The 26,441-nt window shown below is 41.4% G+C and overlaps 1 protein-coding gene across 1 annotated transcript in view; it reads left to right on the top strand.

Moving 5' to 3' along the window:
• The window catches only part of stt3a (STT3 oligosaccharyltransferase complex catalytic subunit A), a 42,924-nt gene that overhangs the window by 15,686 nt on the left and 797 nt on the right, over positions 1 to 26,441 (top strand). The window contains exons 7-17 of the mRNA XM_060846803.1: positions 21 to 127; positions 1,993 to 2,157; positions 2,969 to 3,149; positions 5,135 to 5,290; positions 7,136 to 7,227; positions 8,868 to 9,023; positions 17,639 to 17,827; positions 20,185 to 20,301; positions 21,593 to 21,695; positions 23,568 to 23,756; positions 25,767 to 25,882. Of these exons, the coding sequence (XP_060702786.1) occupies positions 21 to 127; positions 1,993 to 2,157; positions 2,969 to 3,149; positions 5,135 to 5,290; positions 7,136 to 7,227; positions 8,868 to 9,023; positions 17,639 to 17,827; positions 20,185 to 20,301; positions 21,593 to 21,695; positions 23,568 to 23,756; positions 25,767 to 25,882 (1,571 nt within the window). The remainder of the gene's footprint in view (positions 1 to 20; positions 128 to 1,992; positions 2,158 to 2,968; positions 3,150 to 5,134; positions 5,291 to 7,135; positions 7,228 to 8,867; positions 9,024 to 17,638; positions 17,828 to 20,184; positions 20,302 to 21,592; positions 21,696 to 23,567; positions 23,757 to 25,766; positions 25,883 to 26,441) is intronic.

The raw sequence follows: 26,441 nt of genomic DNA, 5'->3' as shown, positions 1-26,441 counted from the left end.
CTTATTGTGTATCGCTGCAGGTATTGCTATATTCTGCATGTTGCTGACATACTACTTGTGGATTAAATCTGTAAAGACTGGCTCCATCTACTGGTCTGCTATGTGTGCACTGGCCTACTTCTACATGGTAAGTACACATTCCAAAGTATAATTCAGGAATTGGAACTGCATATAACAAGAATGATAAGTAGTCATAGGAAACTTCAATTTTCACACAGAATATGGAAAGTACCTGTGGTATTACTGTTAGTGATGAGTTTATGGCATGCAAATAAGGTAATTTTTTTATTTTAAAAAAATCAACATTTCAAGGAACCTTTTTTAAGGTTTGACATTGTGCCGTCAGAAAGGGTCACTTAGTTGTAAAGGGAATAATGGTCACATTGTAAAATTTTAAATTGAACTTAAAAGTTCAAAACTGTGGTCATAAATGTGAATAAAGCAAGCTATAAATGAATGACAGTTGGTCAAGCTATGAAAAAGTATGATAGGTAATGGTGAACATTTAACGAAATCTTAATTTGCAGCAAATATGCATTCTCGACAATAACTAAAAATTATGAGGAAATCATGGAAAAATCAAAATAAAACTTGTGAACCTGAATATTGAAAAGATAGAACAGATTGTAAATCCTTATGTAAGTATTTTAAAAGGAAGTAGTTCGTGAAATTAAATGTGGATCTATTAGAGAACAGGCGAAATTATAATGGTGAATAGGAAAGTAGCAGACATATTAAAAAAAACTTTATCTGTATCACAGAATTTTCTAAATGAACAGTCATACGGTTAGCAAATTATTGCTGATGACAACTTTATCCCTCTTCATTGCAAAAGGAAAATTTTAGAAAAAAAAAGAACTAAAGACCTTGCGGAAATGAGGAATTTAGGGACATCATTTTCAGTAAATAAATAATGCAAGATAAATTATTAGGCCATTAAGTAGACAAGCCTCCTCAATGTAATGATCCACATCCTTGGGTTTAAAAGGTAGAGGTTAAGTTATGGTTGGTGCATTGGTTTTGATCGTCAAGAATTTCCTACAGTTTGGAACCATTCCCATGATTGGAAGATAGCAAACATAACTCTGCTATGCAAGAAAGGAAGGAGAAAGGAAATGAGCTGTAGGCCAATAACCTGAGATCAGTCATGGGGAAGGGTATATACTCGCTGTTATTGGGTTTTTGTAAACAGGGAGTGTTGCCAAATCATTTTACAATTATCTGTCAACAGAGGTTTTATGAAAATGACAAGTGAAGCTTTTTAATAGATTAATGAGCTTTCGAGGTTGTAACTATCGGGTTAGTTTACTGGTTGTGTAGTGTATTTGGATTTTGAAAAGCATATTTGCTAAGGTGCCACACTCGTTAGGGCTGTAGATCGGGGGTAGTATATTAGCAAGGATTGAGATTTTGTTAATGAATAGAAAACAGTAGTAGATCCTTTGTGGTTTGACATTTTTTGTAACTGACAGAATACTGCAAGGATTAATGGTTGGACCTCAGCTGTTTACAATCAAAGTTAATGACTTTGGAACAAGTTAAAAAACACACAATCAGATTATAGTCCAGCAGGTTTATTTGGAAGCACTAGCTTTTGGAGCACCACTCCCCCTTCAGGGTGGTTGTGGAGATTTGAGATCATGCTCACAGAATTTATAGCCAAAGGTATACAGTGTCATGGGGATGTGATACAGTAAATTTTAGATTAAAGCTTCCATCTTTTACAATGGGGTATGCTGGTTTGTGTTCTTTATGTGCATACATGGTTAATTGGTACCATGTTCTCCATTTTGAAATGCACTCCCTCCACATCAATACATGTTTATTATGTCCAAGATATACTGCAGCAACTCACTATGGCTTCTCTGACAGCATGTTACGTATATTGACTAATTTAAATAGATTCATATTAATGTATTCTTAAGTATGTTGATACCTGTCTAATTTTATCCCTATTGTATTTCTCATCTTGGTGGGTTTTACCTCTTTCAGGTTTCATCATGGGGTGGTTACGTATTTTTGATTAATCTGATTCCACTTCATGTGCTCATCCTCATGCTAACTGGCAGATTTTCCCACCGGATCTATGTTGCATACTGCACAGTGTACAGCCTTGGAACCATACTCTCAATGCAGATCTCCTTTGTGGGATTCCAGGTCTGTAAAACTATTTCCTTTCTCTGGTGCCCTTTCTTCCTTTGCAGGTGCTGAGGCACGCTGCATTTCCACGTGTCTCTCCAGATGTCAGCAACTAGGGTCAGATGTTAGTCCAAGCCAGATCCAAATGGAGGACCTTTCTTTGAACTTGTTGGAAATTGTGGGCGAAGGATATAATGTCCAGTCTGCTGACATACTACCTAGATCATACAATTCTCCTCCTTTAAACCTATTAGTTCAAGTTCAGCTATTGACAGAATCAGATATTGGCAATTCAGTTGCTTTATCCTGTCTATCATTTAATCAGATAACAACTGATCTGCGTTATAGTTCTGTCAAGTCCTTCCTGAAGTAGCTAATTCCGTATTTCCACTCCCTTTTGTGTGGGGAAAATATTGAGACTTTTCTGTGTTCCACCAGACAAACTTGTTTTTGTGTATACAATTTAGAAACCTTCACTCTGTAATGTGTGTTGCAAATTAAATGTAGTCCTTGTCAAATCTGACTGCCCACTTTAATAGGCAGCAGAGACAGTGGCTCCATATCTGAATCCTCGAATAACTTACAAAGCAGTTTAGGCTCAAGTAAGTTTGCATTCACTGTGCTTTATCATTTAGCTTCTTAACACTCAAATAAAGTGACTCCTCGTACATGAATTAAGAATTTCTTTGAACCAATTCATTTAATTTGTCATTGCTTGTACCAGTCTGAAAATAGTCCTGGTTAGATAGTGCTTTGTACCCCATGTGCAGTTTCTCTCGGGGTATAATAGTGAAAACTTATTAATTCCCTGGTTTCTTTCTCCCCTCAGCCTGTCCAGTCTTCAGAGCATATGGCTGCCTTGGGTGTTTTTGGTCTGTGCCAAATCCATGCATTTGTTGATTACCTACGCAGCAAGTTGAATCCACAACAGTTTGAGATTCTTTTCAAGAGTGTCATCTCTCTGGTGGGGTTAGTGGTCCTGTCTGCAGGAGCAGTGCTGATGCTCACAGGTACAATGTTATTGAACATTTTGTTATATCTACCTCTTCCTTATTTCCTTTCATTACAGCCTGAACCCCTGTCATTCTGTAAGTACATCTTCCTGAGTCTTTCCCCAGAGGAGTGGTCCACCTACTCCTCCATTTTAGTAGCAGCAGGTGCACTGTCTGATACCAAAGAAAAGAGATGTGTGAGAGATCGGCAATAATCAAATATTTTAAAAATTCATATCTTAGGATACAAGTGTCACTGACTAGATCAGCATTTATTGCCCTTTAGCAAGTGGTAGTATTACGAAGTCGAAAGCACGTGTGCTCACTTTAAAATAGAAAGTGTTTTTCTGAATTTTGAAGTAAACTGAAAATGCAGACTCAGCTGCCCATAGGGAACAGCTGGGCGACGGGCTGTTCCAAAATAGATACATTTAACAAATGGCTGTTAAATTGAGACCTGAGTTTTGGTTGTTGTTTTGACAATTCAGATTTAACCAATTACTTTCAATTATGCTTAGGATATAACAACCAAATTGAATTTGAATTTATTGTTTTGACAACATCAGACCACTGACAGGGAACAGTGTTGGAGGGTATAAAACCAGGGCATTTTGAAAACTTGGTCAGAGAGCAATTAAGACAGAGCAGCAGAGCAATTGCTGTAGATCCAGACAGCTAACTGCCCGTTTAATGTTTAGCTCTCAAAGAAATTAGAAGACACACTGTATCAAAGAAGGTACCTTTTCACGTAAACGTGCTTGCAGTAAAAAGAAAGAAGACAACCAGGGAGATCAGCAGGTAGATTTCCTGCTCTTCGGATGTGCCTGACCTGCTGTGCTTTTCCAGCACCACTCTAATCTTGACTCTGATCTCCAGCATCTGCAATCCTCACTTTCACCTAGATCAGCAGATAGAAGATTGAAGACAGTGTGTGGACTTGAGATTAACTTAATGTAAATTTAATAAGTGTGTTAATGGAACAGCATTTTTATAAAATTCGGGGTCAGGTAGTAAATAATGAAGAAAAGGATGCTTAGATTTGTGAATAGTTTTTGTTTAGTGTTCACAATTAGAGTTTAGGAAAATAAATTGTTATTTTTCTTTAAATAGTGGAAATTAGGAGTTCTCTGTCAATCATTCATATTTTAACAGCTTCTCTGGGTGTTTGGTTTTAATTAATGGACGGATTCAACCTCCATATTGTAACAGTAGTGAATCACCTACAAATAAATAGCTTGTTTGAATGGCCAGTTTGAGGTTAGTTAGGATGGCAGATCTTTCCACCTGAAGGACAATCTTTTTAATTTGGTAGACCATTACTGTGATCATACGTTGTTCATGCTGCATGTTAAGTAAAATTTCCATGCTTCTAACACTGATTTTGATTTAATTATTTCCTGAAAATTTTGTAAATATTCCCAGTTTCCTTACTGAAATTCCTGTAAATGTGTTCTCCCTATTCCTGATGGATTAAATATTTTTCCTAATATTCCTTCCTGTATTTGTATGCTGTTCACTTCACTGTGAAAAGCAAAGAATACTGTTTATTTGCAATAAACAGTGGAAATGGCTGTCCTAGCATGTCTGGCCATAGATAGGCCAAGGCCCCTCCATCATCAGGGTCCACAACTGTTTGTGATTGCAAGGCTCTTGTTACCACTACCCTTTCAGAACTCCCCTTCTAAAGTGATGATCAATTATAGTTAACATTTTGTTTGAAGTTGTATGATCTTGTGTTGCTTTATAGGTTGAAATTGAAGTTTTTCCTGCACTTGCCTTTTCCAATGTTAGTTGTTAACTTGTATGTCTATGGTGAGGTCTGCTTATAGTTTCTGCCTTTTAGGGTTGATTAGCATTTGCTTCAATAACTTTCCATCCTGATTCAGACCTCTGTCACAATGACTCAAAATTGTTTTATATTGTACTCACAATGAATTCACAGATTGTATCAGCTAATGTCCTTTTTTTCCTGAATGTAATTAGGTATGTTGGTTTAATTGCAGGCAAGATTTCCCCATGGACTGGGCGCTTCTACTCATTGTTAGATCCTTCTTATGCAAAGAACAACATTCCCATCATTGCCTCGGTCTCTGAACATCAGCCCACCACTTGGTCATCATATTACTTTGACTTGCAACTCCTTGTCTTCATGTTTCCAGGTACTCGGGCTTCTTTCACACACCCTTATAAACATATGTACCCCCTCTATCTGCATGAGATGTGCATTCATATAACATCTGTACAAAATCTTCCATGAGCTGTCAAAAGTCCTAATTGTAAAAGTTCTTTTCCACATAAACCTTTTGTTTAACACTTTAAGAGCATCGATATCACTCCAAGGAGGTTGTGGTGATACCTTGAATCTCTGCAGTTTTCATCAATTTTCTACATTGAAAATACTGCATCTTTGTTTGTTGCATGTAGTTGTCTATGGGATATGCTACACGTGGGTTCATTGAAATGTGGAACAGACCTGAGGGCTGAGTGGCCTACTCTTGTTGCTATCATGAAAAAAAGGCTGATCTGCCACCTCTGCCCCATATTTTTAAAAGCCTTAGGATAATAAAATTCCATCGATCTCAGATTAAAATGTACAATTGATATTGCATTTTTTTTAATATGTTCATGAGAAGTCAGCATTGCCCCATGCAGCCACTTATTGCCCTGGGGAAGCTGGTACTGATCTGCCCTCTTCCGTAATCCTTAGGGTGTAGTTACATTCTCAGTACAGTAATGGAATTCCAGGATTTTGATCCAGCTACAGTGAAGGAGTGGCAATATAGTTCCAAGTCAGGATGTGTGTTTCTTGCAGAGGGACTTGCCGGGTGATGGTGATCCCATCATCTACTCCCCTTGTCCTTCAAGGTAATATAGTTGGGGGTTTAGAACATCCTCTTGGAAGAGTCATTGTGAATTACTGCAGGGCATCTTGTAGATGGTACACACGGCTGCAAGTGTGTGTCAGTAATGAAAGAAGTAAATTACTGTACTGAGAATTTAACTACACCCTAAGGTGGTGAATGTTGAAGGTGGCCAAGTAGGCTGCTTTTTCTTGGATGGTCTCAAGCTTCTTGAGTGTTGTTACATTGCACTCATCCATGCAAGGGGAGTGTTCTGCATCACGCTCCTGACTTGTATCTTGTAAATAAAGGACAGGCATTGGGAATGTCTATGTAGAACCATATATTGGTTGCAGCAAAGAAAGACACCATTCAACCCATGGTATCTGAGCCAGCTGAATAAACTAGCAGCCTATTTTAATTCAACCTTCCAGGACCTGGTCTATAGGCTTGCAAATTACAGCATTTCGGGTGTGGATCCAAGTTCCATTTAAAGGAATTGAAGGTTTCTTTCCCAACTACATTCCACCCACCCAGCCTCTGGGTCTAAACTATTTTCTCTTGACTCTTGTAATCACATTAAATCTGAGTTACTCACTACAGAATTCTTAGCCTTTGGCTTCTTTTATCCACAGTATTTATGTGATGTAGACCAATTTGGAGTCTCTTCAATGGTAATCCCCAAGATGTTGATAATAGGAGATTTAGTGATAGTGATTTAGAGGAGATGTAATACAACTGAGTGACCCATTGTGCCTATTTCAGTTGCCTACAAGCCAAATGTCAAGTGGAAGATGGTGTCACATGTTGGGTGAGGTTGGAAGGTTTCTGTTCTTGAGATTTGTCAATTGTATTGTCAGTTGGATTTTAGGACAGCATCACAGGAGCCCATTTAACATGTGTATTTTTAAAAATTTTCCAGAGCTATTTTTAAGATTCTCAATATATCATGGTGAGATTTGGCTTTATATGTAATAGATTGTTAGTCCAGGCATCTGATCATTTTAATGGCTGTGATGCATTTCTGGTCATTCTGAAATCATGGAAGATGGAATTTAAGTTTTTGTTTTGCTTTTCTTTTTTAGTGAAACTGGGACTTTTGCAAATATTAAATAGCCATATGTGTATCTGACTGTAGTAGTTATTTCTGTTTTCTCCCTGCAGTTGGTTTGTACTATTGCTTCAACAACCTGTCAGATGCCAGGATTTTTATCATCATGTATGGTGTCACCAGTATGTACTTCTCAGCTGTGATGGTAAGAGTTATTCTGACCCACGCACAGTATTGCCAGTGGAATTCCTTGGTCGTGTTTGACTATGAGCAGAGACATCTGAACCTCAAATTAAATACTTCTACCAAAAACTAAACAGGCTGAAATGTCAGGAAAAGTGCTATGAACCTGTACAACATTTTACTGGTAGTCAGTGTTGCTGCTTACAAAGCAGTCTGAAGTAATGGATTAATATTATCACCCTGTGTACTGCATTAGATTCATACATAGCAGTTATGATTTTTAGAACTTTACTACTGCTGTAGCATGTTAGTCAATGTGTTGCCTAAACACAGCAATCCTTCGCAGCCATGTATTATTCTCAGAGGTTCTTGTTTTCCCAGTTGTTTCTGGGTTTTTTTTAACTCTAATGAGATTGCAAATCCCTGATGGTTTGTATGTATTGTAAACACTTGATAATTTTGCATGTTAAAACAAACTTTGGCGTGAGCTTCTTTGAAAATGATAATTTGTGGGGTCAAATTCTGCACTACAGTGACCCTAAATTTGTAATCTGATGTTCCATGCAAAGCCTTTCATTTTCTTAGAGAAGGGGAAGAAAACAAAACAAAATTCATACTCTGGTTTCTAGATTAGGACTATGTCTGGTATCCTGTGCAATTCTTCACTGCTGTTCTCCCTCTTATCCCCCATAACAGTGATTGAGCTATTCTCCCTCTTCCCCCTGTAACAGTGATTCATAGAACAGTACAGGCAAGCAACCGGTCTTTTGAATTTGCCTCACCAGACCCTGGGACTTGAACTGCTGTGCCTAACATCCTAACGAGCCAAAACAAACTAAATCAGGTGTTTATATTTGGTTGCAATGTCTGATTATTCTCTGACCTGCATTTCCTTTCCAAATTGCAGCACTACTTACCGTTATAAGGTTTTGCAGAGAGCTGAATTCAGGTGTCTCAAGTATATTTAAAGAATAGTTCACAGTGCAGCAGAGTTTAGAACAATACCTTTTTGGCCTTCCCCTCATTCTTGAAAGTAAAGCCAGTGTCTCCCCAGGATTTTGTTTGGAGTTCCTATAAGACTCGTGATTTACTTGCACATTCAGGCACAGCAAGCGACTTCTTTCTTTCAGTACGATCCCTCTAATCAGATTGACAGTTTGTCCCCTTTAGGGATCCTTTTGAAAATAGCAGGAGCCATGAATCAGCAGCAAATAAGGCGACATTTTGGAATGCAGATGCACTTAGAGTTGTCAATGCAGACAATGTCCTCTTGACTCAGTGGAGCTACTTTGAGATATTGTGCTCGTAGTATCACCAGATCAGTCCAACAAGATTGGAGCCTTCATGTTATCCTAATGCAGAAATGTCAAAACAACTCTGGATGTTTTGGTTTATTCTGTAAACCGTGGATGGAAATGGAAAAAAGTAACTGTCTTCATGCCAAATGTTTCTTGCTCTCACTGCTCATGTTGCTGCATCTTTGCCTACAACAGCAGTCTACCCATTCCCCAGTGTCACGCTGTGTAGGCGTCATGTACATTCCACACTGCATCCTCGTCATAATGGATTCAGACCCATGGGCAAGTATTCTGGGAGAATGTATTGGCTAGATTCGACTTTAGTTATTCGTTTTAAATTTGCACACTTCTGTTGTCTCCACAGGTTCGGCTTATGCTGGTCCTGGCCCCAGTGATGTGCATTCTCTCAGGAATTGGTGTTTCTCAGGTGCTATCGACTTACATCAAGAATTTGGATATCAGCCGTCCTGATAAGAAATTAAAAAAGCAGCAGGACTCCACGTATCCAATTAAGAATGAGGTACGATCAATCTTCCCTTGGTTTTATCACCCTCTGGGATGAATCATTTACTACACTCACTATGTTACTAAATGGGTGACAGTTTCGCCATACTAGCAAGGCGATAGGTATACCGAGTTAACAGATCTCAGCTGAGACTCAAGATGGTGGCAGTCTGAGTGGTCTGCTGTGCTGGGCTCTGTGCCATACCCCCTACCAAGGTGGACCTTTACCCTTCCCCTCATCAACCACCTCTTGGAAGAAAACTGCTAATATAAACTTCCTGAACATCTGGAGCTGCTAAAATTATGGTGTGACAGATTGAAGGGGGGGGGGGGGGGGGTGAAGGGGCATTGTTAAGGACATTGGTATGGACTTTTTTGCCCCTTTCCTCCACCTCCTCTCCCATTCTTTTTTGGTTATCAGTTTTATATGTACGTCCTTGATGTAAAACCGGAATTATTTCCGATATCGGTCGATTGGGTATTATCTGGGGCTTTTTTTTAAACTGCTGTTGTTTTGTTTTTGAGTTGGGGGTGGCTATACCTGTGGTTAAGATGTGCATGGTGGTGGTTGGGGGGAATAGGCATCCATTGTGAATTGCCTGGGGCTAGGGCAGGGTCTCAGCTAGAGGGAGAAAGGATTGGGATGCGTGCCCCTCCGTGGGCAAGGTAGGAGATCCCTAGTGAATTGAGGGTCATTTGGGTGTTTGCTTCAGTTAAATGTAGTGATTAGTTTTTTTAGTTGTAGTTTTTATTGGAATAGTTTTTAGACTTTGTAGAGTTAATGTCGGTCGTCGCACCTCAGGTAAGCTCCCTCCTCTTGGGAAACCACGGGCTGCACTGGATGACCATGGCTAGTGATTCGTTCAGGTGGTGCACCTGGAATATAAAAGGGAGCCATTCCCCCATTAAAAGAAAGGTGTTGTCAAGCCTTAAGAAGGAAAGGGTGGACATGGCCCTACTGCAAGAGACGCATCCAACTGATAAGGAGCATCTGAAACTGCAGCAGGGGGTTTATGACAGGGTAATCTTCTCCTCCTTTAACTCTAAGAGTAGAAGAGTGGCTATACTGGTAAGAAGGAACCTCTCTTTCCAGGTAACTGAGCAAATTAAGGACGAACATGGACAGTTCATCATTCTTAAAGCTCTAATACTTGGAGAAGAGTGTGGCGTCTTGAATGTGTCTTGTCCCCGGCGCACCATCTTTAATTTCTAATTGATGCAGTCGCTAATTAATAAACTTTGGGGTGCACCACACAATCATAGGAGTGAATTTTAATCACCTACCTAATAGATCCTGAAGTTGACAGGGTGTCAAGGTGTTCAGCGTGCATGTCCATACAATCTAAGCAGTTGATAGACATGCCTGAGGGGCTGGGATGTGTGGAGGCATCTCCACCCTAATGGAAGAGACTTTCTGTTCCAACCCACGCAAGTACCATATGCGAATTGGCATTTTGTTTGGGCAGAACATTGGCATGCAAAATTGGGAAGATAGCTGTCTCAGACCTTGCACCAGTGTATTTAGATGTTGAAATCAAGGGTGATGGAATGGATACATGGCACTGGTGCGTGGAACCATTCCTGTTAAGGGATAGCAAATTCATTGAGTATATCACAAGAGATTTCAGAGCCTTCTGGGATATCAACTGTGGTGCGGCCAGTAATCCAGCAATTTCTTGGGAGGCCATTAAGGCATATTTACGAGGCCTGATTACTTCGTACTCAGCGACTAGAAGGAGGCAGAGGGAGGAGCAGCAACGGATGCAGGAGGCCTGGCTGCAGATAGCGGAGGAAGTATATTATAATAGGCCCTTTTTGGTCAAGCTGCAGTGGGACACGGCCCTTTGGGCAGCACTCGACTCATTGCACACACAGGTGGCAAAAATAAAGGTCTCCTTCACTAAACAAAGGCTGTTTGAATTTGGAGATAAGCCAGCTAGATATCTGTCATTTCTGGCTAGAAAGAAAAATATTTCCCTATCTATTATGTCTGTTAGAGAAAAGGCTGGCATGGTTACTCATGAGTTGAAGAAGATCAGTGTTAGATTTAGGCAATACTTCGCTGAGTTATATCGGTCAGAGGAAGACGAACATGGTGCAGCGAGAATGCAGTGCTTTCTTGAGAACCTGGACCTCCCCAGTATAAGCACGGAACAGGTTTCCCTGTTGAATGTGCCTGTGATGGTACAGAAAGTGCAGGAAGCAGTAAAGCATCTCCAGGGTGGCAAAGCACCGGGGTCAAATGAATTCCCAAGTGAATTCTATAAGGAATTCATAAATGTGTTGGTGGAGCTACTACTGGGGGTGTATAGCTATTCATACGCACAGGATTGTCTGCCACCCTCTTTTAGGGAGCCTAATATCTTCCTTGTTTTAAAGAAGGGGAAAGACCCCAAAGATTGTGGTTCATACAGACCAATTTCACTGTTGAATGTAAATTTTAAAGTTCTATCCAAGATGCTGGCCATGAGGTTGGAAAAGGTGTTGCCCTATATTATAAAAGATCAGACTGGTTTTGTCAAGGGCCGTAACTCCTCCAACAATATCAGGAGGTGACTGAACATCGTGCAGGTATGCCAGCAAAGATTGATCCCGGGTTTGGTGGTCTCCCTAGATACAGAAAAGCCATTTGACTGGATGGAACAGCTGTACTTGTTTGGGTTCCTACAGCACTTTTGTCTGGGGGGACCCTTTGCCAGATGGGTGGCAGTGTTGCATAATGATCCTAAGGTAGCAGTAATCACAAATGGCACTAAGTCAGATAACCTTAGTATTGGAACAGGTAGTCAGCAGGGGTGTCCTCTATCACCACTGTTATTTACCTTGGCAGTTGAGCCATTAGCCAAGGCTATCAGGAGGGATCCTGAAATAGGGGTGGGGATGGGGGAGCATAAAATCACCCAATATGCTGCTGATGGTCCTTTTTGTTCTTGGCCAATCTGAGGAATCAACAGCATCACCTTTACAAAATCAGAAGCTGAGCTGGTGGGGGGATTAGGGGAGGTGCCTGATCTGAAGGATGGAATGCAGTTCCCATTTAGATGGTCATCAAAAGGTTTTTTTGTATATGGGAATTTTTATTGCCCCTGCCTTCCACCAGCTGTATAAAGCTAACTATGTACAACAATTGGAGAAGATAAAACAGGATTTGCAGCTTTGGGAGGGGTTACCATTATCATGGTTAGGCCGAATAACCTTGATTAAAATTAATGTTTGTCCTCACCTGTTGTACCCCATGAAAATGCTCCAGTTGTTCCTACCCAGGCGAGTATTACGGAGACTCAGTGGTTGGCTAGGTTCTTTTATTTGGTGTCACGGGTGCCCCCTAATTAAATTTACCAAATTGCAGCTTTTTCAGGGTAAGGAAGGGGTGGATCTTCTGGACTTGAAGAGATATCAAATAGGTGCCCTGTTAGCATATGTCGGTGACATATTCTGAGTCGATATGGCTTGATGTTGAAGCCTCTCAGTTGAGATGTCCCTAGTTAATCTATTATTTATGGATAAGATGAAATCCATGACTGAGCAGTGTAAGAGTCCCATCATTTTAAATATGGTGAAAGCCTGGAGGATAATGAGGCAAGACCAGGGCAATTGGCTTATGACCTCGCCATTTACGCCGTTGGTGGGAGCCCAAGGATTTCAACCTGGGGCAATGCACTCTGGCTTTTAGACATGGGAGAATAAGGGAACCGCTTGTTTGGGAGATTTATTCGAGGGGGAGGTCTTGATATCATTTAGCCAACTAAGTCAGAAATATGGATTGTTAATAGGGACCTTTTCCGGTACTTTCAGATAAGGGAATATATACAAGGGAAGACCATATACCTGACTCAGTTTTACAAGGCAGATGTGGAGAAAAGAGTGCTCCGGTGTAAGGACGCTCCTTCAGTTAGTACTTTGTATCATTTACAGAAAGGACGTGCATTAGGGGACGTGGAGGGACTCTGTAAGACATGGAATCGAGAGCTAGGAGAGGATATCTCATTGGAGGTATGGGAAGATACATGGGAAATGTAAGGAGAATTTCAGTATGTAACAGAGCGCAGACCATGCAATTGAAGATTTTACACAGGGCAGATATGGTGCCAGAGAGGCAAGCAAAGTTCGAGAGGAGTATCTCCAGGATGTCCCAAATGTAAAATTAGTATAAGAACTCACAACTGGACCAGTAGCAGTGTGAAAGATCCAGAGATACTGGAGTGCTATAATAAGGGAGTTGAAGGACATGGTGGAGATCGAAGTTAAATTGGATCCGGTATTTCTTCTGGGCTTGCCAGATTTGCCCCCTGTGTGTGAGGAAGAACATTCTAGTGAATTGGATGTCGGAAAAACCACCAGGTCTTTTGGGGTGGTGTAGGCTGGTGATGGAGCATCTCCCCCAACACTCCCTCCACAAAATGGAGCAGTTTTACAAGACATGGTGGCCCTTTCTAAATTATATTGACACAGACTTATCAGGGCAGTGGAATAGCTGTGGGAATCCGTCTGGACGCGCGTGGGGCCCTGGGAGGGGAGGCTGGGGGAAAAGAATACGGGTACTGTAGATGGTGCTCCCAGGGATGGGAGCCTGAGTGGAGATGTGATGAGTAAAATAGAATAAAGTAGTGAGATATAATTTAAGTTAATTTGAATTCAGTTTAGTTTAACTTTTACTTAATTTGTTTGTAGTTTAGTTTAAGTAGATAACGTTCCAGTAGAATAGTAGGTAGCTCATTATTAATAGTATCGTGATATGACATTGTTGTAGTGCCTCTATCTTTCTGTATTTTGGTATTTTTTTGTGTATAGATGTTTTGTAAAATATTTTAAAAGATTTCTTATAAAAATATTTATTAAAACAAAAAATCTCAGCTGAGATCAGATGGGAAATTGCAAATAGCATTGACAAGACGAGAAAATCAGCTAGGTTTTTCACTTCTGATCTACATCCAATGTGTCCGACTGGGGATGTGGACTTAACAGGAGGATGGCAACAGGCTGCACTGCCGGGAGCTGCAGACAGGGGTAGATTGGACCGTGGGTGAGGATGGAATGATCTGTGGTGGTGGGCTATGTTCATTGCTGTCTAGGCCTAGAAATGAATAATTACCATCTGAGCAAGGCAGCAAGCTGTAGTAAATAAAATTAATCTACACTGTTGTGATAATTATGTGTATTGGACCATACTGATCTGGTTAATCATTGGATATCCATTGTGGTGAAAATTCTCCGTTCTCAGTCAGCTTGCTCCTTTCAAGCTTGGCTGTTAAAGTGTAGCACTGCAGTGCTGTCGGTGCCTAGACTCTAGAATCATCCAGGCCACTTATAGGAGTGGGAGACTGCCTTATTAACAGATTTACAGATACCTATGGATTAATAACCAGGGTTCCAGGAAAGCATAATGCATAATAGCAACCTGCAACCCAGACGTTGCCCCTCTGAGAGGATTTGGAGATGAGGGAGTGAGGCAGCAGAACCTGAAAGGCTAGACTGCAAGTTTGAGTACATCATTGTTATAGTCTTGTTTGGTTGTGATCTGGTTAAATCAAGGAACCTACTCCAGTTTCACACCCAGTACCCTGTGCACAGTGCCTGGGCACAGTGTCATCATGACTCTGATAACACATGCGCTGATTGGTAGCATTTAATCTGCAATTAAAACTTGGGTGGAAGATTGTGTGCCTATTTCAGTCTTTTCAACACTCAAGTTACACTACCCAGAGCCAAGCAATGAGCCTGTAACTCGCCCCAATCATTGGTAAATTGTGGTTGCAGTATGTACAAACGAAAGGGAGCACTGCAGCAACTCATTATGATAACTTCAACAATAGCTCCTTCCCTTGTGACAACTAGACCATGAACACCAAGGACAGCAATGTTATGTGAACACTATCACTTCTGAAGCACACCATCCTGGCTTGGTTCGATTGGCAATCCTTCATTTGTACTGGAGTTCCCTGCCTCAGAACATGGCAATGTCAGCAGAGGTTCATGCAGGAGACTCGCCACCATCTCCATGGTAATGAGGGATGAACATTAAACCTGACCTTGACACTGTGCCAGTGTCTGAAAACTAGAAGAAATGGGAGTAAATTATTAAAATGTAATTGTAAACGCAGCCTGTCGATGTTTGTATCTATTTTTAGTAGTTTGAACCCGAGAACAGCATTTAACCATATACAAGTGCATTGAAGTGGCTGCGGAGAGACAGTAAGGACTGTAGGTGCTGGACGCCTGAGTCATAGATGTGGAACTGGAGAAGCACAGCAGGTCAGATAGCATCGGGGGGGCAGGAAAGTCAACGTTTCAGGCTGAGACCCTTCATCAGGACTGGGGACGGGAAAGGGAGCATAAATAAATAGAGGGATGGGGTTTGCAAGAGGCGTAACCTCAAGAAGTGCAAACTCAGATTTGGAGACCGGTTTGCAGATCACCTGCACTCTACATGCATCAATCAACACAACCTTCCAGTTGCCATCCATTTCAACTCTCTGACCCACTCCCTTGGCGAATGTCCATCCTGAGCCGCCTCTGCTGTCAAAAAGAGGTCGAACACAAACTGGAGGAGCAGCACCTTCTATTCTGCTTAAAGAGCTTACAGCCCAACAACCTCCATGTAAAGTTCACCAGCTCCAAAATTGCCCCCACCCCAGCCTCATCTCATATCCAGCCCTCTGTCTCCTCCCTCCCTCACTGACCTGACCTACCTGTCCACCTTCCCATTCACCTGTCTGCTCCACCCCTCCCCATGCATCAATCACGATTGCCCTTTACCTGCATCTACCTATCACCATCCCATACCTACCCTTCCCCACCCCAACATCTCCATTTATTTCTGTGCTCCCTTCCCTAATCCTGATGAAGGGTCTCAGCTCGAAACGTTGACTTTCCTGCTCCTGTGATGCTGCCTGACCTGCTGTGCTTCTCTAGTTCCGTATCTATTGATGTGGCTGCTGTTCTCCAGATCCAAGTTGCGCCCACTGTTTAAATGTATGATAAGAGACCGGACTGAGTATTCTATTTAGTTGCCACTAATTAAGCGAATACTTGTGCAGCTTTGTTATTGAAGTGTCACGCACCCTCTATGATTCATTGCATGAAATTCTTCAAAGGCACAGAGATTCTAAGTTGTCTTGAAGTGACCTTTTCCAGCAGAGAAGATGCCTAAAACAATTTTTTTTGTGCTCCCTCTGATATTTTTTTTTGTGATTCTAATCTACCTATTCAGAGATGTTATTACACACTTCTGGAGCAGGTGGGACTTGAACCCAGGTCATAGACTCATTGAGATGTGCAGCATAGAAACAGTCCCCTCAGTCCAACTTGTCCATGCCAACCAGATATCTTAACCTAATCTAGTCCCACTTACCAGCACCTGGCCCATTATCCCTCCAAACCCTTCCAATTCATATGCCCATCCAGACACCTTTTAAGTGTTGTAATTGTACTAGCCTCCACCACTTCCTTTGGCAGCTCATTCCATACAGACACCACCCTCTGCATGAAAAAGTTGCCCCTTAGGTCTCTGTTATACTTTTCTCCTCTCACCCAAAACCTATGCCCTCGAGTTCTGGATTCCCCCACCCCAGGGAAAAGACTTTGTCTATTTGACCTATCCATGCCCTTCATGATTTTATAAAACTCTATAAAGTCACCCCTCAGCCTCCGACACTATAGGGAAAACAGCCCCAGCCTATTCAGCCTCTCCCTTATAGCTCAAATCCTTCAACCCTGGTAACATCCCACCAGTCTCCCATGGGGAACCTTGTCGAATGCCTTACTGAAGTCCATACAGATCACGTCCAATGCTCTGCCCTCATCAGAATGGATGCAGCCCGAAACGTCTTGGCTACAATCCGAGACCTCAATTGGAGGAACAATATGTCCATTTAGATTAACACTTAGATTGACCTACCTGTCCACCTTCCCATTCACCTGTCTGCTCCACCCCTCCCCATGAACCTAGGTTAGAGAGCAAACGATCAGCCAGGACCCTGCCTGAATTTCTGGGACATGCATATAGTTATTTTTGAGACAGCACCTATAATTAAGTAGTCTGCCAGTAATGGATGCTCATAACTGTTTATAGTTATGAGAATAGTCAGTGAGTGTATCAATGTTGGGCTTTCAACACCTATTGGGTATCCTTCATAGTTTCTCATTGCTCAGGACAAAGGGAGTGAGCCAGGCCATCCAACAGTGATTCAGACGTTTCTGCTTTCACACTCGTTTCTTTCTTTCTCATTTTGCTTTCGGATGGTGTCTACATATGCTTTTCACACCACCTCCAGTCATATTTTTCATCAAATATTTGTCCCACTTCCATTGCCCTTAACCTTTTTGACATGTAGTCTCTCCTATCATGCACCCTATCCATTACCTTCCCTTTGCTGTTTATTTTGCACACCTTCACCAAACTCCCTCCTTTCAAAATAAAGCATCCATTTTTCGATTCTGGTTAAAGGTTATCAACTTGAAACATTAATTTTATCTCTGCACGTACTGCCAGATCTTAGTATTTGGAACACTTTTTTATTTCAGATTTCCAGCAATTGGATTGATTTTACTTTTGTTTGAAGAAGTTTGTGTCATTGCTTCTTGGACATGATGGAAATCTCTAACAACATTTTGTAATTTGTTCTGATTTAGGTAGCAAGTGGAATGGTGCTCGTAATGACCTTCTTCCTAATTACCTACACCTTTCATTCCACTTGGGTGACCAGCGAGGCATATTCATCCCCCTCCATTGTTCTGTCTGCTCGGGGAGGGGACGGAAGCAGGATTATCTTCGATGATTTCAGGGAGGCTTATTACTGGCTCAGACACAACACCCCGGAGGTAAGGGCATACCACATGACTGGATTCAGGCAGGCACCGGCAGAAGTCAGAAAGCACATCGGCGATGCCTCCACGTGAAGCAGGAAAAGCTTCAGAATAGGCAGTCAGAGTAAAGCGGGTTAAGTTGTTTGGTGTTTCATGCTTTGATGACCCAAATCTGAAAGCTTTTGTGAGAAAGATGAGACCTCCAGAACAAGCAAATGCAATAGAACTCTGTCTGGGCAGAGGTTTGCTGAATTGTGGCCACCCTTTGACTGTCAGTGCCCACTGCCCTTGGACTGCCTCCCTTGAAGTAGAGTTCAGCAGAAGTGTTTTTGGTAAAATATGTGTTGTGTGCAGGAACGAGAAATAATTCAGTCTCTTACAAATTCAACTAGTACCTTAGCTTGCATTTGCTCACTTGAAATCTTTGAACAGTAATATTTGCTGCAGAATAATTGTGTTGACCATTGTGTTCCAGTAACCCTCCAAAATAGGAAAGTTTGAATAAATAGTAGTGCACTCTTGCTGTGATAATACTGATTCTGTACCCCTTGTCTGCTTATTTGAAGATTTAAGTAATGGGTACCGAGATTAGAGGGGAGTTTGAGGGTTATTTTTATCCAGAGACAGGTGAGGATGTAGAACTCTTTTGGCATTGATTAGCATTTTATAGTTTCTCATTGTTCAGGACAAGGGAGTGAGCCATACAGTCCAACAGTGCCTTAAAGAGTAGTAGTGGCCTCACTTTTAAAAGGTATTTGGGTTTGTAGTATCCTACAAGGCTATGGACTAAGACCTGGGGGTTAAGGGGGATTATATGGATGGTTCTTTAATAGCTAGCTTAAACACAGTGGGCCAAATGGTCACCTTTTATGTTGTAAATGACTCCAATTTTAAAACAAAATAATGTGTAACGCATTGATTGGATTGTAAACCCAGATGCAATTAGTGTACATTCTTCCATGGGTAAATTGCAAGCCCTGAGTTCAATAATCCTCCAATTAATGCGTTGATGCCATGAAAGCTGCATGATTTGAAATTGGATATGCTCCAAAGAGGGGAATCTGTCCGTACTACCTGGTCTGGCCAGTAGGTGACTCCAGATCCCCACACTAGCTAGTACCTAATGTCCTGCAAGCAAATAGGGGCTTCAGGCAGCATCAGTTTTGTTCCCCTTAATCTTAATTATTGTGTTTTGTGCTCAAATTCTGAAAGTCTGAATGTGTCTCCCCAAATGACTGATTCCTTTTGTATTTCCATTCTGAATCGGTTGCTGTTCTCCATAAATTTCACATGGATGAGAGTGCATTGTCCCAGGAAACGAGTCATGGAGTTATACACAGCATGGAAACAAACCCCATCCGTCCATGCCCCCCCCCCCCCCCCAGATATCTTAAAGTAATCTAGCTCTGTTTTCCACCATTTGTCCCATATTCCTCTAAACTCTTCCGATTCATAAACCTATCCAGACATCTTTTAAATGTTATAATTGTATCATCTCCACCACTTCCTCTGGCAGATCATTCCAGACAAGCACCACCCTCTGTATGAAAAAGTTTCCCCATAGATCCCTTTTATGTCTTTCCCCCTCCACCCTAAATCTAAGCCCTCTAGTTCTGGACTCTCCCACCCCAGGGAAAAGACCTTCCCTGTCCATGCTTATCATGATTTTAAAAGGTCACCCCTCAGCCTCCGACACTCCAGGGAAAACAGCTCCTCAGCCTGTCCTCATAGCTCCAACCCTGGCAACATCCTCGCAAATCTTTTCTGAATCAAGTTTCACAAGATCCTTCCTATGTTAGGGTGACCTGAATTGCTCACCATATTCCAAAAGAGGTTAATGAATGTCCTATGTAGCTCCAACATAACCTCCCAATTCCTATAATTGATGCACATGCCAGTGAAGGAAAGCATACCAAACGTTTTCTTCACTATCGACCTGCAACTCCACTTTCAAGGAACTATGAGCCACTTCAAGAACTTTGTAATAACCTGTGCCAGTTTGATGGTGTAAAACTGAACTAACTATGGTCACAGTGGTTGTTATTGTAGCACATATCACCAAAAACAAAAAGGATCTTATTTTTATTCTGGATAGAATTTCTGTTTCTTTAATTCCTAGGATTTTATTTTCTCTTGCTTTTATGGGATATAAACCACCTCTTGTTGGGGTGGGGAATGTCTATGTTAAGCAATAAGGTATTTGCTGGATGGACTAACTGGTATTTTCTTATGCATCATTGTCTATCCATTTGAATTTCTACTGTGATGTTTATAGATGGTGTGCTGCCTCACGTAAACTGGTGCTGGGTTAATGGAGTAGCTGATTTACCTTCACTGCTCGTCTGGGTTACATTGAGCTTGTCTGTTTTCAGGATGCCAAGGTGATGTCGTGGTGGGATTATGGTTACCAAATCACAGCAATGGCCAATCGAACCATCCTAGTAGACAATAACACCTGGAATAACACTCACATTTCCAGAGTTGGGCAGGTATGTAGCTTGAGAAAAGATAATTTCATTTCAGAAACCATGTTATGCACACACCGAAAAGTCTAAGCAAAACCTATTGTGGGGGGCCAACTTTCAGATTGTGAAACTTTCATCATAAAATCTGCTATTGATGCTGAACTTTCTGAGCAGTGCAGTAATCTGCTTCTGCCTAGCGTTGAAAATAAGCACTGCATCAGCTGGAAATCTGAAATAGCATCATACCTAATATTACTTTCTCCAGTTTGGCATCAGTTACAGAGGACAAGCTGCTGGCGTTTCATAGGATTTCTGTGTACCGTGATTGATAGGAACCTGACTATGACACCCTACCTCCTATGCTTCAGCACTCACTTTGTTCCCCCTCCTGCATACAAATTTCAATGTAAAAGCAAAAGACTTGCATTTGCGTAGCATCTTGCATGACCCAAGGACTCCCCAGAACTCATTATAGTCAATGACGTGTAGTCACGGTTGTATGAAACGTGGCAGCCAAAACAATTCGTAGAGATTTGCTGCAGACAGAAAGTAAATAATTGAAGAATTTGCATGTTTTAGTTCTGGTTAAGCAATAAATGTCAGCAAAGCTAGCAGGAATCTCTGCTGTTCTTCTTTGAATAATGCCATGGACTCGTAAATTCATCTGAACATACAGAATAGGGCAGCTCTCAATGTTTCAGCACCTCTGACAATGCAGCACTCCCACACTACTTAAACTGGAGTGCCAAACCAGAAGGTATGCCACGACTGCGGGCTCATGACTCAAGAAAATACTACTACTGCGCTGTGGCATCTTGGGTCTAAGATACTAGAATGCTTAAAGCAAAAAAAAATAGAAGCTGGCCATAGTCAGTAGGTCGGGCAGCATCTGTAAAAAGGGAAACCAGATTAATGTTTCAGATCAATACCCTTCTCTCAAAACTGGTAAAGAAAGAGAGAAAATGGGTATGAAGCAAGTCTGAAAGCCGATGAGGAGAAAGGGATTGGAGAAGGCAGATTAAAAAAGGTTAGTTCGAGGATGGAAGGCAATAGTTTAAATGACAGCAGGAATGATGGTGTGAAGCAAAGGGAGATGTCAATAGGATAAAGGAAAGAACAAAAGACAGTATCTCAGTATAGATTAATTAACCTGCGATCTTGTCCTCTGCGATTGTTATCGAAATATTAGAAGATTTGTTTGTTTATTCTCTGCACAATGGATTTCTGAGCAGGCAAAGATCAGCAAAATGAGGGGGAAGCTTATCGATATCACACCTGTATGTAACTAATGCTGGGTACATTTATCCACTACTAGGCAATGGCATCCCCAGAGGAGAAGGCTTACGAGATCATGAGGGAGTTAGATGTCAGCTACGTATTGGTCATTTTTGGAGGTCTCACAGGATATTCCTCTGATGGTAAGCTTTCTTTGTATTTTATACATTGCATCATGAGGTGTTGCATAAATACTTCGAGAAGCCCACTCCACAATTTGAGAAAATAAGAAATAGGCACAGGATATTTCACAGCCAATTTACTTAACTGATCCTTGAATATATTTGATCACTCAGCCTCCATTGTTCCCTTGAGTAGGGAATTCTAAAACTTTACAACCTTCAGAGAAGAATACATGCGGCAGTGGGTGAATCTGGCCTTCAGACTTTCAACTCTCACAGGAAAATTCAATCACTGCACAACAAATCAGAAAAATGGCATCCCCATCTAAAGGAAGGAAATGGTGAGGAGCTTCATTCCCTCTAATCTGCTTTCTGGGTAAGCAGGCCTGCAGGATCTGTGCACAGCAGCAACGACTTGAGCCAGTCAGTTTCATGATCAGCGTGCTGGGCACAGAACCTTGGAGCTTAGAGGAAAGACAGGTGAGGAGCCACTCTTCCACTCACACGCGGATAATCTCCTATACTTGCTACAAACCTACAAACAGCAAATGTGGGAGAGATCTGCAGTGTGTTTGGAGGAGCAAAGTGAATTACATCAGTCAGCGTGGACAGGATTAGGCAGTTAGACTCTGGTAAGGGAAGGCTAACAAATGGAAGCACAGTTGGGACTGAGGGGTGTGTGAGACTGTGAAGTGGAGAGAGAGAAGACCTGCAGTCAGTGAGGAAATTTAAAACTCTAAAGTTGGGAGAGGATCTGTAAGGATGAGGAGGGGAACATTTGGAGCCCAGTTTTGGCACCTTATCTTGGAAGGTCTCAAATTGAGACTCCTTATGTACCAAAGTAGCTGAATGGCTTTTGAAGAATTGCCAGTTTTCAGGCAATCTTTGTTTTATAGCTCAGTAATATGGAGGGCGGTGAAATAATCTCTTGTACATGGGGAATGTATTATAACAGTCTTGTTCTCAAAAATTGACTTTATACTCTTTTTGACAATTTTAAATCTTCAATTTCGTGTCTAATAATCTACCACAGAACAGAAAAGGAGGCCATTTTGCCCACTGATTCCAGTGTTACCTCTAAATCTCAAGCTGCTCATTCTAATCCAATCCTTTTTTTTTACATATTCTTTTCAATTGTTTATCAAGTGTTCTGTTTGTCATGCTGTAATTCCTGACTGTATTAAGGGAAGCAGTGACAAATAAAATGGCAAACAGTAAAAGATTTTTGATTCCTTACTAATAATTAGTATGACTCTAAAACAATAAAAATCCCAAATTTATTATAATATTTCTAGTCTTGCTGCAAATTGTTAGAGAGGCATGCTTGGTGAGAAAGGCAAACCAGGGAGTCGCCTACTTACCTAAACCTTGAGTGGTGCTGGGAACAAGAGGGAAGTGGACAATAAATACTCCCACTCTGAACTAAATGCTGCTCTTCAATTTGATCCAGGCTTTGACAAAATAAGTTAAAACATCAGAGTTTCATGAACAAGGACTCCAAGTGAGCTTTAAATCATTTTTGTATTTCCATCTTTCTAATTTAGGTTTAGATCTTTATTGTCGTGTGTATTCAAATACAGGGATACAGTGAAAAGTGTGTAACATTGCCATTCTCCAGCACCATCTTAGTATACCAAAGACGGGACTAAAAACAGAATGACCAGCCAAAAAAAAGTGTCCAGATCACTCCCCTGTCTCTGCCAGGAGTCCTCACCACCTGAAAAACAGAGCCACAAAGTCCATCCCTCAGTCTGTGAACACCCAGGTGCCCACTACCGCTGGAACAATGTCGTCATTCGTCAGCCGTGGAATTCAAATGGTGCTAAATGATACTGAGCAAAGCGTTTAGTTTTAAATTTCATTCAGTTCCATTTATCATTTTCTTTGCTTTAGATATAAACAAGTTTTTGTGGATGGTGAGAATTGGAGGAAGCACCGACACAGGCCGACACATCAAAGAGCATGATTACTACACCCCAACTGGAGAGTTCCGTGTCGACAGAGAGGGATCGCCTACCCTGCTCAACTGCATGATGTACAAAATGTGTTACTATCGCTTTGGTCAAGTCTACACTGAAGCTAGTGAGTGCCTTCAATGTGTATGTTTTTAATGTGTGTTAACCCAGTTCAACTGTACCGTCAGGGCACAAAAGTTTACACTTGACTGTAATTCTAGGAGAATCCCAGCCTGAATTGGGAAAGACTTATATTTGTATAGTTCCTTGTACACTTGCCAGCTTTACAACAATTAAAACAGTGTCCAAGTTTGGTCACTATTGCGATGCTGTGAATACTGTAAACAGTTTGCATGCAGGGTTATCCCACAAATATCATTGAAGTAATGATCAGGTAAACTGTTTTAAGGATACCATTTGAGGGATAAATGTTGGCTTGCTCAATGAGGTCAGTTTGTCTCTCATTAAGTGACTTTGGTTTAATGTCCTACACTAAAGGTGATATCTCTACCACTGCTGCTGTACACTGTCAGCTTTGATTATGTACTTAAGTCTCTTTAATGAGGAGTAAACCCACAAATTTTTGACAGTGAGGTGAGACACCATTTGTTTGGTGTCAAAGATCAGGAGGGAGTGAGGACTGCAGATGCTGGTGATTAGAGACGAGAGTGTGGTGCTGGAAAAGCACAGCAAGTCAGGCAGCAATCAGAGGAACAGGAAAATCGACATTTCGGGCATAAGCCCTTCATCAGGAATGAGGCTTATGGATCAAGGGAGCTGAGAGGTAAATGGGAGGGGGATGGGAAGGTAGCTGAGAAAGCGATAGGTAGATGAAGATGAGGGTGGAGCGGATAGATGGGAAAGGTGATGGACAGGTCAGGAGGGAGGTGCCAAGTTGAGGCTTGGAACTAAGATAGTGTGGGGAAAGGGGAAATGAGGAAACTGGTGAACTCCACATTGATCCCGTGTGATTGCAGGGCCCCGATTGGAATATGAGGCGTTCTTCCTCCAGGCGTTGGGTGGTAAGAGTTTATTGATGGACAAGGCCCAGGACCTGCATGTCCTTGACAGAGTGGGGGTGGGGGAGTTGAAGTGTTCAGCCACAGGGCAGTGGAGTTAAGATCAGTTGAGCACCATCGTAAATTTTGTGAATAGTTTGGTCATGGAACAAGCAGGCAGAATATACTTATAATATTCTAAACGGAGGCACATTCTAAAATGGATTGCCTGTTGCTTATCTTCCTTATGACCATTTTTTGTACACGTGGATATGTGGAAATATGTCCTTCACATGTTGTTGTGAAACTATAAACATAACCCGAAAGGAGAGATTCATACCTGCACAGGAATTTTAAACTATGCCAGTTCTCTCTCTCATAAGCATTTAGCTCATTGAGATTACAGGGCACATGGCTTTAATCCTAAAACCTGCTGGTAACAGAAAGATGGGTTCTGAAATTATAGGGTTTTGGGGGTGAAGCATTCGATTACAGTGTTGGATCTTGAAGTTTGCCCCGAGGATGCCTGCAAATGTACAGTTAGATTCCAGTGTTCATCACCTGTCCCTTGCTCATACTGTAAGCTATTGAGTATGCCCTTCCTTCTTGGAAGAATGCGTAGTTAGATTTGAATCAAACCCCCAAGCAATCTCATTCTCCCTTTAAGATTGCCATAACTTTATAATGATACATAGACTTTAAAACTTCCCCATTATTTTTAAGAATCAATTACTTTCCCACTTTTTCAAGTATTGTTAAGGATTTCTCATCAGGTATTATACAGGTCAAATGGAGTTTACTGGTTAATTAAAGCTAATCGTTATGTCAGGCACTGTGAAGCGATTTTATTAATTTAACTGAACCTTATTAGGAATGTCGAGGTAAAATACACTATATAACTTTGAACATTAGTTCCCTGTACTTTACCCAATGTACTCAAATTCTACCCACTGAAGACTTGCCTCACCACCCACCCCATCCCCCAACTTCAATGCTGCACCATTCTGATTTAGCAATTTCACATCTGCATTGACTTTTTTTTTCTCCTGAATCCTACGCTGAGACTGTCACAGGACACAGTCTTAATCAAGGAATTAATTGACAATGCAATATTAACAGTGCCATTGTTTTTCCCACAGAACGCCCACCTGGTTATGACAGAGTAAGGAATGCCGAGATTGGGAACAAAGACTTTGAGCTTGATGTTCTAGAAGAGGCGTATACCACCGAGCACTGGCTAGTCCGTATATATAAGGTGAGTTCTGAAAGCACTATGCCCTACCCTCTGGGCACTGTGGCTTGCAATTGCAAGGTGACCTCTCTGAGCTTCCTGGTGGTTTCAACTCCTGGTTGTAGGATCTGTTTTCAAAGTTGATCTGCCAAGTTGTACTGAGTTACCATAGCTTGGAAATTCCAGCTTCACTCTGCCATCTGTGATAAATTATCTGATCATTGCATCTACCTTCTTGATCCATATGTTTCAATGAGATCACCTCTTGTTTTACTAAACACAGATCCAGGCTCCTCACTCTCCTCTTGTGGCACAATCCTGCAATCTGAGAGATCAGTCAAATGAACCTTTGCTAACTTTCCTCTATAACAAGTACATCCATCCTTAAGCAGACTGAATCTTATGCAATGCTGCTCGGTGTGGTGTTACCAAAGCTTTATACAACTGAAGCAAGACTGCTTTATTTCCATACTCACATCCAGTTGGTTTGTTGAAGCTGATTGTATTGATCCTAATGCAGTTACCATTTGTAAAGGTATCTAGATGTATTGATGTTGAGTTAGTGTGCACAAGCACAGAATTA

This window comes from Hemiscyllium ocellatum, chromosome 29, assembly GCF_020745735.1.
Source record: "Hemiscyllium ocellatum isolate sHemOce1 chromosome 29, sHemOce1.pat.X.cur, whole genome shotgun sequence".
Lineage (NCBI taxonomy): Eukaryota > Metazoa > Chordata > Chondrichthyes > Orectolobiformes > Hemiscylliidae > Hemiscyllium > Hemiscyllium ocellatum.
This window is presented reverse-complemented; position numbering and strand designations above follow the sequence as displayed.